General features: G+C 45.0%; 1 protein-coding gene across 2 annotated transcripts in view; it reads left to right on the top strand.

The window, feature by feature from the left end:
* The first annotated feature begins 5,531 nt into the window (after positions 1-5,531).
* Positions 5,532-19,688, top strand: part of ILKAP (ILK associated serine/threonine phosphatase) — a 33,512-nt gene continuing 19,355 nt past the window's right edge. The window contains exons 1-4 of one of the 2 annotated variants that reach the window (XM_001152781.6): positions 5,532-5,789; positions 14,392-14,457; positions 14,931-14,987; positions 19,261-19,380. In XM_001152781.6, the coding sequence (XP_001152781.2) occupies positions 5,735-5,789; positions 14,392-14,457; positions 14,931-14,987; positions 19,261-19,380 (298 nt within the window). In that variant the 5' untranslated portion in view covers positions 5,532-5,734. Of the gene's footprint in view, positions 5,790-14,391; positions 14,481-14,930; positions 14,988-19,260; positions 19,381-19,688 lie in introns of both variants that reach the window. The other variant, XM_063790952.1, reaches the window with a different exon arrangement.

Here is a 19,688-nt window from a genome sequence, read left to right as displayed (position 1 = left end):
GTTCTCTATGTATCACCGCCTTACTTGCACTCACATAAAAGGAGACCCAGATTGGTTTATAGATGGGAGCACATCAAAACACTCTCCCCTCTAAGCAGGATATGCCATCATTGAAAGGATATCATGATGATACCCACTCTCTCCCACCTAGAAAGCCGTAGAGGCTGCCCCCTTGCCTTTGGGCACATCCTCCCAACAAGCAGAATTAGTTGCCCTAATAAGAGCACTAACTCTAGCAGAAAATACACAAGTGAATATATACACTGATTCTAAATATGCCTGTAACATTATCCATTCCAATGCCCAAATTTTGAGTGAGCAGGGCTATCTCATAGCTAAGGGAACCCCTATCATTAATGGAAAACTCATCCATCATCTATTAAAGGCAGCTATACTTCCAGAAAAGGTTGTGGTTATCCATTGCAAAGGACATCAATCAGACAAAAGCCACACTCCTTTAGGGAACCATGAGGCTGACTATTGGGCAAAACACGCCTCAGCCAACGACCCAATTCCCCAATACTTATTTCCCCTCACACAACATATCCCCTCCTTTTATCCAGAACACCAAACACAGCAACCAATCACAGTAGGGGCAGACAATTTCAACCCCCATACTGATTCATACAAAACAAATTAGTCCTACTTGACCCTGAAAAAACAATTTCTTCTATGGGACATTCACAACCTCTTCCACACTAGCCATTCCCCTCTACAGCATTTCTTAAGTTCCCATACATACATAACCCCAGACATAAAGGAACAGTTAAAAGCCATTTCCCATCAATGCTCTGTTTGCAAAAAAGCTTCACCCCACTTCAACACTAGACCCTCTTCTTTCCTAACCCATCAATCCAAGGGACACCTTGCAGAACAGGACTGGCAAATTGGTTTTACCCACATGCCCCCAGTAAAAAGGGTTTGATTTCTTTTAGTTCTGGTTGATACCTTTTTGGGACGGGTCGAGGCCTTTCCCACAACCAACAAACAGGCTCCTACTGTCCAAATTAATAACAGAAATCATCCCCAGGTTCGGGGTGCCTCCTTCTTTTCAATCTGATAATGGCCCTGAATTCATTTCTCAAATTATTCAAACACTTGCACAAGCCCTACAAATCACCTGGAAGTTGCACCTCCCCTCTCGACCTCAATCTTCAGGAAAGGTTGAAGAAGTGAATGGCATTCTACAAAAACACCCTCACCAGGTACTCACACCAAACACATAAAGACTGGGTTACACTTTTGCCTTTAGCCCTTCTAAAAATTCGGGTGCTCCAATATAAACTTCTAATGCTCAGCACCTTTGAACTCATGTATGGGAGACCATTTGCCCCTCTGCTCCACCTCAGGGTCAAGCCCCACCTCCACCAATCCCTCTCATTTCCCCTCTTGTACATACCATCTGCCATTTCATTTGGGAATATGCTGACAAATACCTGCCACAACCCATCACCGACTCCTTTAATCCCTTCCTACAGCCAGGAGACTGGGTTCTGGTAAAATACCCCAGTCCTACCCTCAATTCCTGCTTCACAGCTAAGTGGAAGGGACCTTACCAGATCATCCTTACCACACCCACAGCACCAAAACTCCAGGGACTCCCCAGCTGGTTTCATTGTACTTCTCTCAAGAAAACAGACTTCCCTTCACCACATACCCAAACAACCAAGTCTAAAACCCCTTCGGCCTTCTCTTGTGTCTCCCAGGACCCACTTCCCTTCGCCTCACCCGAATCCCTGAGGAAAAGGAGGAGAAATCCACATAAGCCGCTTATGTCTCTTTCTCTCCCAAACTTTCATCCCTTCCTAACTAACCTTGTTACAGACCTTCAGTGGTACCCTTATGAAGCTCCCATTATACATCCTGATCAGCTCGTTACTGCTCTATGGAACCTATGGCTTCAAGGAACTTTCCAGGACTTTACTCCTACCCAAATAACTTTTTTCTCTTTGTGCTTGTTTCTTTCAATATAAATTCCCTAATCACATCAACCTCATCAATACAACCACTCCTCACTGCTCTCAAACTAGAACGCTCTATAAACCTTACACAATCTCTCTTGCGGCAAGCTAACTCTTCCTTTGCTCTGGAATGCTGGGTGTGTTTATCGCTGTCTTCCTTAGCTTACACAGCCCTTCCTACATTCCTTCATGACCTTTTAACAGGAAACACAACCCTAATTTATAAACTCCAAAAAGGAGTTTCCTTTTTTGAAAGAGCTGACACTCTAGTCGGTGATTATCCCACTTCCAGGGCCGATCAGGCCAACAAATTATTTCAAACCTATGATAACTCCCTACAGCGCTTTAAGCCCCACGGCCCTCCCATTGAAGGGCCCATAACTAAACACACTCCTCCTCTTATAATGAGCCTCACTTTGCTTTTCAGCCTCGGAGGGAAATTTCCCTGTAGGGTCCTTAACATCTAACCTATGCAACCACACTATCATTGTTAAACACCCCTCTGACCATCAAACTAACCAGGCTAACTACCAAGTATCACCTGAAGCGAACGGAGCATTTCTGCAGCTGGCTCGTTTGACAGCCTTTCCCTCAGCCAATGCCTCCAGCCTAACCTGTGCTGCTCCTAGTGCCCACATTTTTCCTTGGCTCAATATCAATAGTGCAGCATCCAACCGCATTAAATCTGTAAAAAATAACTCTTCCTATACCTCTAGTATAGTAGGTGTCTCCCACGCCTCCTTCTTGTCCACCTGGAGTAATGAACCACAGGAAAGAACAAACACCTCATCTTTAATTCACTTATTTTCTGTCCATATCTCTGCTTGTATTTACAATAAAGGCTTGTTCTTTTTGTGTGGTCTCAACACATATATCTTTGTCTCCCCATCAACCAGACCAGAACCTGTACCCTAGTTTATCTTTCTCCCTCCATTGGACTAGTTCCTCCTAATCAATCTTTACCCGTTCCATCCATCCAATATGTTAGGAAGAGGAGAGCCATCCACGTCATTCCTTTAATGGCTGCCTTAGGTATAACCTCCGGGCTTGGGTTGGGAGCAGGCTGATTCGCCACCTGTTTAACATACTTGAAATCTCTTTCAACAGAACTGCAGAGTTCATTAGAGCATATGGCCCAAAGCCTTATAAGAGTCCAAGGCCAACTAGACTCCTTGGCTGGAGTAGACTCCTTGGCTGGAGTAGACTCCTTGGCTGGAGTAGTCCTCCAAAATAGACAGGAATTAGATGTTATAACAACTGAAAGAGGGGACCTCTGCCTCTCATTCGGTAAAAAATGTTGCTTCTATCTCAATCAGTTGGGCCTAGTAAGAGACGCTGCTAAAAAACTTAAAGAAAGGGCTAAAAAGCTAAGAGAATAACAAGACAACCAAATAAATTATTGGTTTAAAAACAAAGTCCTAATATGGGTCATCCCATTCCTGGGCTCTCTCCTAAAAATATGCCTAGGAATAATGTTCTTACCCTGCTTCATTAACCTTTTCCAAAGTTTTTTTTATTTTTTTGAGACGGAGTCTTGCTCAGTCGCCCAGGCTGGAGTGCAGTGGCGAGATCTCGGCTCACTGCAAGCTCCGCCTCCTGGGTTCACACGATTCTCCTGCCTCAGCCTCCCAAGTAGCTGGGACTACAGGCACCCGCCACCACACCTGGCTATTTTTTTTTTGTATTTTTAGTAGAGACGGGGTTTCACCATGTTAGCCAGGATGGTCTCGATCTCCTGACCTCGTGACCCACCCGCCTTGGCCTCCCAAAGTGCTGGGATTACACGCGTGAGCCACCGCGCCTGGCCACCTTTTTCAAAGATTTTTAACCAGCAGGATCATGGCCATCTCACAGACAATTACCCAAAAACATCTACAGACAGCGTTACTCCTGCAATCAATCTGAAACCAAAGAACTCTCTGCTCACTCCCCCAGCAGGAAATAGCCAGAAAAAATGCGCTGCGCCTTGTCCTTTTCATAACTATAGAGACTGGATTGACAGAGCAGGAGCATTGCCATCTTGGACAAACACCACCTTTCTAAGTTCCCCTTGATTAAAAAACCACCTAAATCCTACCCCAAAACATCAGCCTAATGGCTGTCAGCATAACCAGAAATATTCCAACCCTAAGATAAACCCCTCTTCAACCAGAAACATGCCGACCCTGAAATAGCCTCTCCTCCAATAGCCTCCCCTCCGACCAGAGACATTCCAACCCTGCAATAAACGTTCCCCCACTTCCAAAACCCTTAAATATCCTTAGTCTGTAAGACAGAATGCTTAGTCTGTAAGAGAGAGCGCTCCTGATCGAAATTGGCCAGAATCCCCTCTCAGGTTTATTCTCTGAAATAAACCTTTTAATGTTGAGCCGCTTTTTGTATTTCTTTCCTCTTTCTTTAACTGTTACAAGCATTGTTACTTGAGTGTTTCTGCTGTAATGGAGGAGGCAGCATGAAGATCTCAAACGGTTGCTAGTGAGAAGCCACGCAGATGAGAGGCATGAAGCCTTGCTGGGCTCCCTCCATGTCCTACAGCCAGAGAGCGTCAGAAATACATCTGCCCCGGAATGAACTGGGCTGAAAACTCTTTGCATGGAGGGAGACCACATAACCTGGGGAACTTGGGTAAACGATGTTGGAACGGAGGTGTAAGATTTGGGTTTGTGTTAGTTGATTTGGGGAAACATTTATGGAAACGGGCCTTTGCTCCGGATTGGATGTCAGGAAGAGGAGGATTCCATGATTGGATATCTTGATGAAGCTTATCTAGACGGCAGGAGGACGAGACAAAGGCTAAACATGTAATGGTAAAGAAGCAGCAATCACTCTTATTGGCCAAGACGAGGGGAATGTGGTCACTTTTGCGGCTTGGACAGTGTTCCTGTTTTGTCTGTGTTCACACTTGATTACACAGTGGTCTGTTTTTTTCTCTTGATCTGTATCATGGCCTGATGTTGGTGTTTTATGAAATTGTTCACATTCAAAGAGAACACCCAGGCCTAGCTGTTTGTGCCAGAGCAACCCCAAGTCCTGGTTGCAGAACCAGGCCAGCTCCCCGATGTCAGTGGCCGCCTTTCTCTTTACAGGCATGGAGGGGGACACCATCAAGGAGGAGCCCCTCTTCTCCGCTCCCCACAGACACCAGTGGGTGCAGACAGGTCAGGGAATGCCTCCTTTCCCTCCGGCATCTTTTGAGGTTTCCGTCCTGACGCCCAGGGCCGCTCCATCCAAGCCTCGGTTTCTCAGTCTCTAAAACAGGCCAGAAACCAGGCACGCCGTGGTGAAAGGACGAGCCGAAGAGATGGCAAGAGCTCCAGAAAGCCTTCCCAGGCATCAGGGGCCGCCCTTGAGCTCAGACGTTTCTCTCTGGACAGGGCTTCTTGGACAGGAACTCAACGAAACTTGACAGAAATCGGACACCCCCCGCCAAGGAAAAGCAGGAGGGGCCCGGGGTTCGCCAAGGCGGGAAACACCGCGGGGCCCAGACGGCGCCGTCCGCCCGGCTCGCAGTCGGGGCGCGGGAGGGGCCCACGCGCATGCGCATCGCCCCGCCCCCAGCCGCCCTGCCCAGCCCGCGCGCAGCCCTCTGGGGCGGCTGGGCCACGCCGCGCGCCGATTGGTGGCGTCCGGGACTCTCCCTGCAGGTGACTGACGGCGCCGGCCGTCCCTGCCCGTCGCCCGCCCGCTGCTGCCGCCCGCCCGGGGTGTGGAGCCCGGCCGCTGCTCGCGGGCTGAGTGTCTGTCGCTGCTGCCGCCTCCACCCAGCCTCCGCCATGGACCTCTTCGGGGACCTGCCGGAGCCCGAGCGCTCGCCGCGCCCGGCTGCCGGTAAGCGGCGTTGCCGCCGGGCCGGCCAGGGAAGGGAGAGCAGGCGGGATGGGGGCGGCCTGAGGCCCGGGGCGGCTGAGGCGGCGCCCGCGCTGGGAGGCGGCGGGCGGCGCGGGCTGCACGGGGCCTGCTCCTGCCTGGCCAGGCCCCGTCCGGCCCACTGGCGGCCCTGTCGGAGGCCCGGTCGCTCGCGGAGCTCGGAGAGGCCGCTCCGCCATTTTCGCTACGCAGGAAGGAAAGGGCCGAGCCGTCGTGGCCACGGCCCCTCTGCGTGGCGGTGAAAGGCGCCGGCGCGACCGCGTGGGCCGACCCGAGGGACCGGCTCTGAACGCCCGGCGGCACCGCGGGCGCCCGCGCCCCGATTCCACCCGCGGCCTGGGCTGCCTTGCGCGTCGCCCGCCCGCGGCTTCCGGGCCGCACTTCACCCGCGGGCTGTGGAACGGCCGCGTTCCGGGCCGGTGCAAGTTCAGGGGCTTGGCGTTTTTATTTGCACTGGAGATTGAATTAATCACCATCTTAATCCTTCGTGTTTTTGAAGCCCGGAAGACAGGATGCCTCCTCTGTCATCCTGTGATTTTGTGATAATTAACAGTAGTTTTTTTTTTTTTTTTTCTGGTCCACGGGAAGTTCCCCCTCTCCTTAAAGTTAAGGGGTCCGCTCATCTGCTAAGCCCTGGCCCCTGCCAGCGGGAGTCCCTGTGGGCTGTGGTTTGAGCTCAGCATCCTAGCAGCTTGAAACAGGGCCTGTGTTAATCCCTGCGTCCTGTGGGTTACAGTCTCCGGGTTTCATCTGTCAAAACGCGTGAATATTTCATATGCAAGACTTCCAGCTTGATGTTGTAGTTTAGGGCCTTATTACAAAATTTAACTTGGGGGCAGAAAACCTGGAAAACTTAAGACGTTCCGATTTCCAGGCCCACCTCAGCCCCAGTAAATCCGAATCCCTGAGAGTGGGGTTTCCGAATCTGTTACTAAATCCCCAGGCCAACCCAGCGGGGGCTGGAGACCAGTGGTTTGGGAGCTGCTGTTGTAGGGTAGACGGAGGTGAGTAAGGCCCAGCCTTCGCTAAGAGCTGCTTTCTGAAGGGTACTAATTACGGTAATTAAAACTGGCAAAAGTTAATGACTGTGGGAAATGCTGAGGACTCTTGAGGAGGGATTGTCGCGCACCGAGAGACTGGGGAAGGAGGCAGTGTTTGAATTGAGCTTCCAAGGATGTTCAGGCTTGTGATTTGCAGTAATTCTGGGCGAGAAAACATTTTATTTTATTTTACTTTTTGAGACGGAGTCTCACTCTTGTCGCCCAGGCTGGAGTGCAATGGTGAGATCTGAGCTCACTGCAACCTCCGGGTTCAAACAATTCTCCTGCCTAGGCCTCCCTACTAGCTGAGATTACAGGCGCCGACCACCACACCCGGCTAATTTTTATATTTTTAGTAGAGACGGGGTTTCACCATATTGGGTAGGGTGGCCTTGAACTCCTGACCTCAGGTGATCCGCCTGCCTCGGCCTCCCAAAGTGCTGGGATTACAGGTGTGAGCCACCGCGCCCTGCCCCCATTGACCGTTCTGATGGTACAGAGCATCTCAGTAACTGGTCCTGGAGTCTTTGAACTTGACTCAGCCATTCATTTTCAAAATAACCACGGTTTTAGCTGTGGGTAAAAATTGGCTTTGTGTAGCAGTCTTTTTTCTCTGTCAATGGAGTATAATTTCTATCTGAATATATTTGGGGCAGCATTTGGATTCACCAGTGTGCGTGTAAACCTATGAGTCTTAAAATCTCCATTGCTTTTTACCTGCAATTAATTAGGTTCTGCTCAGGAGCAGGCTCCCTTGACTGACAAAAAACCTGGCAACTCAGAATCTCATAAGTTGGCACCTTAGCAGCCTTTTGCCAGATACAGTGGGAAAGGTACATCCTGTTGCCGTTATTTCCAAACTCAGTTTCCAACCTTGACTGAGCTGAAAGGGTGGCAGAGGGGGTGCATGGTGTTTAAACTGCTGACCTCCCTGAGATTGGATTGGTCAGCTGCTCCCCATCTGCCAGGAGGGCACTGACATTGTCAACAGGTCCTGCTTGGCTGAGTGTATTTTTAAAAATAGCTTTAAAACGAAGAAGATCTCAGAATTTGTAGATGATTGGAAGCTGAGAGGGATAAGTACTAAAATGAGTGACAATTGGGATCCATAGTTATCATTGCAGGCTGTTAGCTACAACCAACAAGATGAGATTTGACAGGTTAAAATCGTTTGTACAAGAACAGAATCTGGTTTCACATACTTGTGAAAATACTGTGATTTAAAAAAAAACCATACTTTGAATAAATCATATTGATTGCTAAAGTGAATGGAATAATGAGTCTAAACTGTGCATCATGACCCTCACACATGATATGTGGGTACCACAAATCTCTAATGCAGTGAACAATAAAAGACCTCGTTATTTTCCCAGAGCGCAAGAAAAGTTGTTCAGAAAGTGTAACCAGACTACTTGATTTAGAATCCAGCTCTTCGCTTGCTAACTGTGCCTTCTGTGGCTATTCCTACATGTGTAAAAAGGGGCGACACTTCCCACTGTTACTGCACAAATTAGTACAGTATGTATGGTGCTGCACATAGTGTGGGGTAGAATGTATAGTGTTTTATAGATGTTAGCCAGGGTTATTATTTTTGAGACAGCCTCATTGTGTCGCCCAGGCTGGAGTGCGGTGACATAAACACAGCTCACTGCAGTCTCGACCTCCGTGGGCACAGGTGATTCTTCCACCTCAGCCTCCTTGGTAGCTGGGACTACAGGTGCGCACCACCACAGCCAGCTAATTTTTGTATGTTTTGTAGAGACAAGGCTTTGCCATGTTGCCCAGGCTGCTCTCGAACTCCTGGGGCTCAAGTGTTCTGCCCACCTTGGCCCTCCCAGAGTGCTGGGATTACAGTGGTAAGCCACTGTGCCTGGCTGAGCCATTAGCAGTTGTTTAAAAGTGGAAAAACGCAGTCTTCAATGAATTATGGGAAAGCACTGAGTGTCCAAAGGGAGAATACTACACTGCTTATATCACATCAAATGTATTAATATTTTGTTTAGATCTTTTTATTTTTGTTTTAAACGTTGCATCTAATGTTCCCACCCCTAAACCTCTTAAATGTTTATAATCTAGAAAAATACATAGAATGCACTAAATATTTCAGGTATTTTGCTAAATTAGTAGTTTTCATCCAAGCCCTTAAAAGTTTTAATTGCTGAATGAATCAAGTTTTTTAAAGGAGAGATGTATATATTTTACCTAAAAAAAAGTGTTTATTCATATCAGGCAGAAATGGAACTTTCCTATGTCATACCCATAAAAGTGCCGACTTGATGTCTTTAAGATTGGCAGCTTATATTGACAATCCATGTATGTCAGTTGAAGGTGTCATGGTTTAAAATTGCTTCGCCAGTAACTTGATTTCACTTTTATAGGGTGGTTCTTTTACTTATTTGGTTGCTACACTAGTACTTTAAAAATTGATGGTCAGTTGTTGAGGAGGAAATAAAATATTTGATGGCCACACCATCTTAAAAATACTTAAAAAAAATTGGAGGCTGGGCTCGATGGCGCATACTTGTAATCCCAGCGCTTTGGGGGAACAAGGCAGGAGGATGGCTTGAGGCCAGGAATTTGAGAAGAGCCTGGCACAACTTCGTGAGACCCCTGTCTCTACGATTAAAAAAAAGAAGAAGAATATTTGAACATAAAGGTTAAGGTATTAGAGGAAAACAGATTGTAAAACTACAGGGTTGAACAAGAAAAAAGTCATAAAAAAGTGAATTTGACTATGTAAAAATTTAAAATTTCTGCAGGACAAATGATACTATAAAGGCAAAAGACAAACCGAGAAAATAATTGCAATATACATTACTAAGGGTATAAGAAAGGCTCACAGAATTAATGGGAAAAAATAAAACCCACTAGAAAAGTGGTCAAAGGATGTATCCTCCCAGTTCAGAGGTAAGGAATACAAATGGCCCATCAACGGAAAGTTGCTGAGGAACTATTTACCTTTTCACCCATCAGATTAGCAACAGTTGGTAACATTGGTGAATGTATAGCGAAGTAGACTTTCTCATAAAGTGTTTTGGGAGTGAAAATTACAACTTTTTGGGGAACAAATTTTGGCTTCTATCAGATTTAAACTAATATCCTTTGACGAGCAGTCTAGCAGATAAAGCAGGAATACATGTATCAGATTGTTGATTGTGGCGTCACTTATCATATGAAGAACTGGGAAAAGCTTGAACCCATCAGTAAGGATCTGGTCGAATGACTGGAGATGCTTCCCATGTGTGGCTTTTGGAGAGGATGAATTAGACTCGGGTGTGTTGGCCTGGAGCATGCCTTGATGGGTTATGTGAACAATATATGTGGAGTATTGTGTAGAGTATGACTCTGTCTTCTACAAATTAAAATGCATGAGTCCATGTGCATGAGCATTAAGGAAAGTGGAAAGGATACACCAAACTCATACTGTGGTTGGGGGGTGTGGCGGAACCTGTCCCCCCTTTTTTCTGATAATACCTCTGTGGTGTTTGGAAAACACCTGGATTTATTTTATAGTTGAAAAAATTGAGGTATAAAAAACAATTTAGGCAAAATATTTTAACATCCTTTTTTAACTTTATTGGATACAGCAACCTTTAACCTGAATATGATCAACTCAAGGGTATTTTTCTCAGCATAGTATATAACTTCCAGTAGACTTAGCTCCAGAATGTAGATAACTGAGGGAAAAAAAAAAGTTCTAGATGAGATTAACTATGATTAATGAACATTTTTAGTCTTGTATTCTTATTAGGGTTCTAATATTTTTAAGATTAGGGGAGGGGCCTCTTCCAGATTTTTAGGTCAGGGTCACACTTTGTCCAATGATTGCAGCCCCCAATGCTTTGAATTTCAGTTTATTCAAAATAGAATGTAAGGGCCTGGAGCAGTGGGTCACATCTGTAATCCCAGCACTTTGGGATGCTGAGGTAGGAAGATTGCTTGAGTACAGTAGTTCGTGACCAGCCTGGGCAACATAGTGAGACCCCGTCTCTACAAAAAGTTAAAAAATTAGCTGGGCATGGTGGTGTATGCCTGTAGTTTCAGCTACTTGGGAGTCTGACGAGGGAGGATTGCTTGAGCCCAGAAGGTTGGGGCTGCAGTGAGCTGTGATCACACCACTGCACTCCAACCTGGCTCACAGAGCGAGACTCTTGTCTCAATTTAAAAAAAAAAAAAGAATCTAAGGTTTTGACTAATCAGTAGTTTCCTTATGTATCTATGACCTATAGATTTTTTTTTAAAGAATCCACATACAGACTTCTAAGTTAGATCCTTTTGATGATGCAAAAATTATTTCCAGAGATTTTATAAAATCTCAGGATTATCATCATAGGATTGTTGTAAGGGTAAAATGAGTTGATGTTTATGAAGTTTCTGGAAGGGTGCCCATGTATGGAGGCAGCATAGTACCTCACTAAGAGCATGGACTGCATGGCTTTGAATCCCCACTCCACTCCTTACTGGCTCTGTGAGCTTGAACAGGTAATTGACCTCAGTGCCTCAGTTTTTTCATCGGTAAATAATAATAGTACCTATCTCATAAGAATTAAATGAGAAGATGTGTGGAGCTCTTAGAATAGTGCCTTATCATTTTTAGAAGCCATTCCCAGTTGTGGCCAGCAAAATGTAGGATGGTCTCATTGTGTTTAATTGAAATACCTCTCATAGTATTCCAGAGTGAGAAAGAAGGTGATAGGCAGTTCTCTGGGGATGGGGCTCAGTTTGGGGCACCATCTGACTGAATTGTAGCCAGCGGAGAGGGGGCCAGGCTAGTATTAATACTAAGCTGTAAGTTGCATCGTGAGGAATGCTTACAAGAACTGAAAATATATTTATTACCTGGGTAAAAGAAGACTTCCTCCCTTGTACAGTGGCAGTGGAAAGACCTGATTTAGATGGGCAAGTTAATTCAAAAATTAAAATATGACCTGGTACAAGCGGAAGGGTTGTTTGCTCTTCATGTTGGGCTGTTACCTGTAAATGTCCCCTCCCTTGTCCTAAGACATGTGGCTCTGTGACACCACTGAATGCAGCGTGATTGTCTGGATCATCTCATGTGGTTTTTGAGTCTGTCCGGAGAATGGGCGTTGTGATTGTTAGACCCAATGCTTGGGCAAAAGTGACCTACTTCGGGATATTAGGAATTCTTGTAAGTGGATTAATACATTGAGTAATGGTTATCCTAAATACTTTTTTGGGGTGGTGGGGACAGAGTCTGGTTTTGTCCCCCAGGCTGGAGTGCAGTGGCGCTATCTCAGCTCACTGCAACCTCCGCCTCCCAGGTTCAAGCTGTTTTCCTGCTTCAGCCTCCCAAGTAGCTGGGGCTACAGGCACCCGCCACCATGCCTAGCTAATTTTTGTATCTCTGGAGAGACAGGGTTTCACCATGTTAGTCAGGCTCATCTTGAACTGCTGACCTCAGTCCTGACCTTGACCTCCCAAAGTGCTGGGATTATAGGTGTGAGCCACCACACCTGGCCATACTAAATACTTTTTAATGGCTTTCTTCTGCTTCTTGTATACTTCTAATAGAGTCTTTATGTCACTTGTAAGAAAAGTGAAAGTATTTGCAATTCCTTAATTTGTTTAGGGTCATCCTGAAGGATTAGAATACATTTTCCCATTTGTATTAGGGATATAAAGCGAAATAGTTATTTTTTGTTAACTCAGGAATTTCTTGTGTATTTTAGGTACTTCTGACACAAAGACCCCGGGAGAAATTTCATTCCCTTAAGTTTATAAATTTTTAATTAAAGCTTTTATTTTTAAAAGAAGAAAGTTGATACCCAGTTCATTTCTAAATGGAGGCAAAAAGATGATAGGGATGATCCTCTTGGGGGATATAAATTTATTTGTTTAGTTGAATTGGTGTTTGGCCTGGCACAATAGCTCACACCTGTAATCCCAGCACTTTGGGAGGCTGAGGCGGGTGGACCACTTGAGGCCAGGAGTTTGAGACCAACCTGGCCAACATGGTGAAACCCCGTCTCTACTAAAAATACAAAAATTAGACCAGGCATGGTGGCTCACCCCTGTAATCCCAGCGCTTTGGGAGGCTGAGGCAGGCAGAACACTTGAGGTCAGGAGTTCAAGACTAGCCTGGTCAATATGGTGAGACCATGTCTCTACTAAAAATACAAAAATTATTTGGGCATGGTGGTGTGCGCCTGTGATCTCACCTACTCAGGAGGCTGGGGCAGGAGAATAGCTTGAACCCGGGAGGTGGAGGCAGTGAGCCAAGATCACATTACTGCACTCCAGCCTGGGCAACAGAGTGAGACTCAGTCTCAAAAAAAAAAAAAAAAAAAAAGTGAATTGGTTTTTAAGTGAGTACTTTTTTTTTTTTTTTTCGTGACAGAGTCTCACTGTGTTGCCTAGGCTGGAGTGCAGTGGCCCAATCATGGCTCACTGAAGCCTTGGCCTCCCTGGGCTCAGGTGATCCTCCCACCTCAGCCTACTGAGTAGCTTGGACTACAGGCGCCTGCCACCACACCTGGCTAATTTTTGTATTTTTTTCATAGACATTTTTTTGCCATGTTGTCCAGGCTGGTCTCAAACTCCGGGACTCAAGCAATCCTCCCACCTCAGCCTACCGAAGTGTTGGGTTTATAGGCATGAGCCACTGCGCCTGGTGTAAATGAGCACGTTTTTATACTTGAACTCTGAGGAGCAAGAGGTGGGATAAAGCTGGTGTGTTTGGTTGGTGTGTTGAACTTTGCAGGAGGTGAACGTGTATACTTTCAACTTGGATTCTTGTGTGCCAGTTCAGATATCTAATAGCTTAAACAGAATTTCAGGAAAAAGCTGGATAATAAGGAATGGTCGTTAAATTTTATGTGGAAAAAGATAATTGGGCATAAAACATTTAAGACATACTTTTGGAGTGTAAATCTTCACATTTTTTGTTAAAAGAGTTTCCTGACTTTCTCCTGAGGCTATCTGTCTTTGGTTACCTGAAACTCCTTATTTTCTCCATAGCTATTTATTGAATCAGACACTGTGCTGGGGCTAGGGACACCAGGTTCCAACAGATTTTCTTCCCTTGCAGAATGTTACTGAAATAGGATTTTTATAAACCTGTAGGTCTTTGAAGGCCCCTCCTCCACCCCGCCCCAAATTTCTGAACGTCTATCTTGAAGTCTCAAGTATTGTTTTCCTGGTCTAGAATCAGTTTTTTTCTTCCCAGGATTCTATTTTAAAGAAAGACTTTTAAATGTTTCATGCTTTCAATAATGAAATTATCAAGAAAATACTTGTTTTCCTCAAAATATTCAGTGGCCCTGAAAATGCCTGTTAGGGCATCAGTCATTGCTTTTATGTTGACTGTAACTGTTGGAAACAGATGTCCATATTAAAAAAGCTGTTAAGAAAATATGTTTTTAAAATTTGCCCAACAGGAAGGAGAAAATTAGAATCTAATAGCAAACTTGTCTCAAAGCAGGGGAGACCACATGATCTTCCTCTTTGAAAATCTGTCCTGGGTGATGACCATATGCTCTCTAAACAGGTTTTCTGTGTTTTAGGGAAAGAAGCTCAGAAAGGACCCCTGCTCTTTGATGACCTCCCTCCGGCCAGCAGTACTGACTCAGGTACAGTCTTCAGGCTCTCCCAGGTGTGTGTCAACGTCTCTACTCATCCTGGGATTGTAGTTGTCTCAATCTTTTTCCCTTTCCCCCATTTTCAACACACAGATGTTTTAGGTGTTGGACTGTCTTTAAGTTTTGAATCCATGGCATCAGGTAAGGCAGAAAAATCTGCTAGTCGCTAGCCCTGAGAAGTACTGCGAGGAAATGTGGAGCAGTTTTCTCTGGTTCATTTGAGTATTTATTTTACTACCTGAAGTACAATTTAACTTTTTAAGGCAGATTTTTATTTCCTTTGAAATAATAGGACTTTAAAATAGGTTCAAGATATTATTCATTGCAGTATGAGTTGCCACTGGATTGACGCAAAGTTTTGAGTTTATTTCAGTAACCTACATAGGTGTCCTGGTGGGATGGATTCTGAAACTTAAGCCTTACATATTTTTTGTGGGCTCACTAAGTGTTCTGCTGTGTTTCAGGATCAGGGGGACCTTTGCTTTTTGATGATCTCCCACCCGCTAGCAGTGGCGATTCAGGTAAGTGGTAGGAAAAATCCAAGGTGCTGATGGAAATAATACATAGTATTTTACTCTTATGTGAAATTTATGTATAGGTTTTTAAACAGGATTTTGGATGACATTAAGTCATAATACAGCATAAGGTTTACTAAAACTATAAACAGGCACATTAATTGGAAGCACAAAGATAAGATAATACTGTATCACTTTCTGGTGATACTAACTTCTTGAGGTTCAGATTGTTGGAACTGCCTTTAAGAATTAAGAGTTCACTAATTTACTCTTAACTTTGTTATTAACATTTTTTAAAAATTCAGAGTTCATTATTCCGATTTGCCTTGTTAAACAGAGTGCTTACTCAAATGTATCAAGGCTAGTAGCATTGGCTCTACCTCCTCCTGAAAATGTTCCTTTTTATGTCCTAATTAAGTAGAAGGGAAGAATAGAGCAGATTCCTGTTGCCATTGCGGCAAAGGTATGATTCTGTCTCATGAGAACTTCTTAGGTAGAGCTCCTCTGGTTGGGGAAGGTGAGGGTTAGGAGAGGTTGGGAGATAGATGGTGTGGGGGCAGTGGGGAATGCAGGTAATCCCATTTCGTATGCAGGTATATTTTCCATATTTTAGAAAAAGTACTACAGTCATCTTACATAAGAATTCTCAATCTTCAGGGGTAGGACCCATACCAAAAAATTGCAGCATCCTCACACTCACAGTGTGGCCTGAAACCTTCCCAATAAAGATAGTACCCTTAGTTGTAATGAAAGTTAATATGTTCTGGCTCGGCGTGGTGGCTCACGCCTATAATCCCAGCACTTTGGAAAGCCAAGGCGGGTAGATCACTTGAGGTCAGGAGTTCAAGACCAGCCTGGCCCACGTGGCAAAACCCTGTCTCTACTAAAAATACAAAAATTAGCCAGGCGTGGTGGCACGTGTCTGTAGTCCCAGCTACTCAGGAGGCGGAGGCAGGAGAGTCGCTTGAACCCGGGAGGCAGAGGTTGCAGTGAGCTGAGATCACACCATTGCACTCCAGCCTGGGTGACAGAGAAAGACTCTGTCTCCAAAAAAAAGGAAAGTTAATATGTTCAAAGAAGGCTGTTAAGGGATTTAATAGAAGAAATGAAGATACAGCATAGCTGTCTCTTATTTATCTACAGGACAAAAGGCAAAGTAGTAAAAATTTAGAAGATTTACATAACACTATTAACAAGCTTAATTTTTTGGATATATAATCTTGGGTCTAGTGTTTTAGATTTCTTGAGAAGTTAACACATTCTTTTTTTTTTTTCTTGAGACGGAGTCTCACACTCTCACCCAGGCTGGAGTGCAGTGGCGCAATCTTGGCTCACTGCTACCTCTACCTCCCGGGTTTAAGCGATTCTCCTGCCTCAGCCTCCTGAGTAGTTGGGACTACAGGCGTGTGCCACCATGCCTGGCTAATTTTTGTATTTTTAGTGGAGACAGGGTTTTCCCATATTGGCCAGGCTGGTCTCGAACTCCTGACCTTGTGATCTGTCCGCCTCAGCCTCCCAAAGTGCTGAGATTACAGGCGTGAGCCACTGCACCCAGCCGATAACAGTCTCTTGCTCTGTCGCCCAGGCTGGAGTGCAGTGGCGCAATCTCAGCTCACTGCAAGCTCTGCCTCCCAGGTTCATGCCATTCTGCTGCCTCAGCCTCCCAAGTAGCTGGGACTACAGGCTCCTGCCACCACGCCCACCTAATTTTTTTGTATTTTTAGTAGAGATGGAGTTTCACCATGTTAGCCAGGATGGTTTCCATCTCCTGACCTCGTGATCCGCCTGCCTCGGCCTCCCAAAGTGCTGGGATGACGGGTGTGAGCGACCTTGCCCGGCCCGATAACACATTCTTAAGCGGGCAGGAACCATTTACAAAAGTTGATTATGTACTAAGCCATAAAATAAGCCTCAATAATCTGTTTCTTGTACAGACTACATTCTCAGACTACAGTGTAATTTGCTTAGAAGTCAATAACAAACCTGTAAGGTGTCTTTATTTTGAAATTTTATTATTTTTCTTTTTCTTTTTCTTTTTTTTTTTTAAAGACAGTCTCACTCTGTTGGCAGGCTGGAGTGCAGTGTTGCGATCTCAGCTCACTGCAACCTCTACCTCCCGGGTTCAAGTTCCTATCTAAGCCTCCCGAGTAGCTGGGACTACAGGCACCTGCCATCACACCCAGCTAATTTTTGTATTTTCAGTAGAGATGGGGTTTCACCATGTTGGCCAGGATGGTCTCAATCTCTTGACCTCATGATCCGCCTGCCTCTGCCTCCCAAAGTGCTGGGATTACAGGCATGAGCCGCTGCGCCTGGCCTTTTTCTTTTCTTTTTTTTTTCTTTGAGATGGAGCCTTGCTCTGTTGCCTAGGCTGGAGCGCAGTGGTGAGATCTCAGCTCACTGCAGCCTCCGCCTCCTGGGTTCCAGTGAGTCTCGTGCCTCAGCCTCCCGAGTAGCTGGGATTACAGGCACTACCATGCCCGGCTAATTTTTTGTATTTTAATTAGAGACCGGGTTTCGCCATGTTGGTCAGGCTTGTCTTGAACTTCTGACCTTAGATGATCTGCCCATCTCAGCCTCCCAAAGTGCTGGGATGACAGGTGTGAACCACCACACCTGGCCATCTGTTTTGGAATTTTAAAGGAAGAAAGTTTCACATCCATATGGGGAAAACTGGAACCCATACAGTAAGCCACAGGACACTAATGGGGACCTTTGGGAGAGATACTGTTGGAAACATCTGTGTTGCCTCATGCAGGGTGCATATGTGTATTATGTTATACTGTTGCAGAAATAGGGCCTTGTGCAACTAATTTACGCTTCTTGAGGGCAGGAACATTTTCATTACTTTTTCCTCAGCACTAAGAAATGTCTGACACAGGGGGTTCGAGACCAACCTACCCAACATGGTGAAACTCCGTCTCTACTAAAAATACAAAAATACAAAAATTAGCTGGGTGTGATGGTGCACGCCTGTAGGCTGAGGCAGGAGAATTGCTTGAACCCTGGAGGTGGAGGTTGTAGTGAGCTGACGTTGCGTCACTGCACTCGAGCCTGGGCGACAGAGTAGACTCCGTCTCAAAAAAAAAAAAAAAAAAGACACCTTGTGTTTACCAAAAAAATTTAAAAATTAGCCGGGTGTAGTGGTTCCTGCTTTCAGTCCCAGCTGCTCAGGAGGCTGAGATGGAAGGATCACTTGAACACAGGAGTTGGAGGCTGCAGTAAACTGTGATCATGCCACTGCATTCTAGTCTGTGTGACAGAATGAGACCCTGTGTCAAAAACAAAAAGAAGAAGAAATGTCTGGCAAAGAGTAGGTTGAGTAAGTAATAAGTACTTGCATCCTTTTTTTTTTTTTTTTTTTTTTTTTTTATAAGAGAAACGTCTTACTACTTTGCCCAGGCAGGTCTCAAATGCCTGGGCTGAAGTGATCCTTCTGCCTCAGTCTCCGGAAGTAGCTGTGACTGCAGGCATGTGCCACTGCATCTGGCTGTTGCATACTTTTATACCTAAATGCAGAGAACATTTCAAGTCATTTATTAGGACAGCAGCTGCCCTTATTGGAGATTGATGTGTTAGGCACTGTGACAAATGCTCTTCCTACTTGTCCTAACCCATTTTCAAACATCCCTCTGAGATGACAGTATTCTTACCATGTTACGCACGGGTGAAGACAGCTGAGACTGAAAGGTTAAGTTGCACACCTCTTTGAAACTTGACTTTTCTCATTTCAAACACATACACCGCAGATTCCCTTAGCTTTGAGTACAGATTCATCCTTTTGCTAGTGGGAACAGCTGTGGCAGCCTTATTTTGCCTTTGAAAGGATGTATTACAGTTCTTAAAGGCTGCCGTTTACCTCATTTTGAGCCTTTTCGAGTACTTGTTACTTTTTGGAACGTGATTAGGATATGTTAGTTTGCTTACAGATTTTGTAAGTGTTTGTTTAACACTAAGAGCCTGTGGATATAAAAACACGTATATGCTACAGGCCAAAAAAAACCATGTATTTTTACCACTGGGAAAAGTCTTTTACAAACCCCTTCAGCAGGGTCAGTTTGACTCAGGGCCTGGATCTTAACTTTATGTTCTCTCACTGTGGGACCCCCCCTCCCCCTCCCCGCCAACCATGAAGACACAACTCCTGGGTCTGCCTGTGTCTGCCAGTCCTTGCTTCAAATGACCTTGTCTTTGAGTGCTAGGATGAAGCCCAGTCTACTAGTGACTTTTTCCAACAGTCTACAGCTGTGTTTCTGTCTGGCTTTTACTTTATTTCCAGGTTCTCTTGCCACATCAATATCCCAGATGGTAAAGACTGAAGGGAAAGGAGCAAAGAGAAAAACCTCCGAGGAAGAGAAGAATGGCAGTGAAGAGCTTGTGGAAAAGAAAGTTTGTAAAGGTTTTCAGACAATTTGAAAACAAATGTATTAGACTTCATATTTTAAAACAACCCAGAGCAAAACCAGTTTCAGCTTTCTAATAATACTTTCTTTTTATGTCTGTATTTAAGAAATGAGTAGGGTTCCCTTTTTGCAAATGAATTTCCAAGTTTCTCTGTGCTTTCTCCTACTTTTCATGTACATCTATCTCTGATCCTACCTTTGATCAGATAGGAAACCTACATTTGTTCCTCAAGAGTTAAAAAATACAGGTGGTTTTTTTCTTAGCCTTCTGCAGTGAATGGTTAGTTTTTTGACCACCTAGTCT

Source organism: Pan troglodytes, chromosome 13, assembly GCF_028858775.2.
Source record: "Pan troglodytes isolate AG18354 chromosome 13, NHGRI_mPanTro3-v2.0_pri, whole genome shotgun sequence".
Taxonomy (NCBI): Eukaryota; Metazoa; Chordata; class Mammalia; order Primates; family Hominidae; genus Pan; species Pan troglodytes.
The sequence above is the reverse complement of the archived record's forward strand: the minus strand, read 5'-3'. Positions and strand labels throughout refer to the sequence as shown.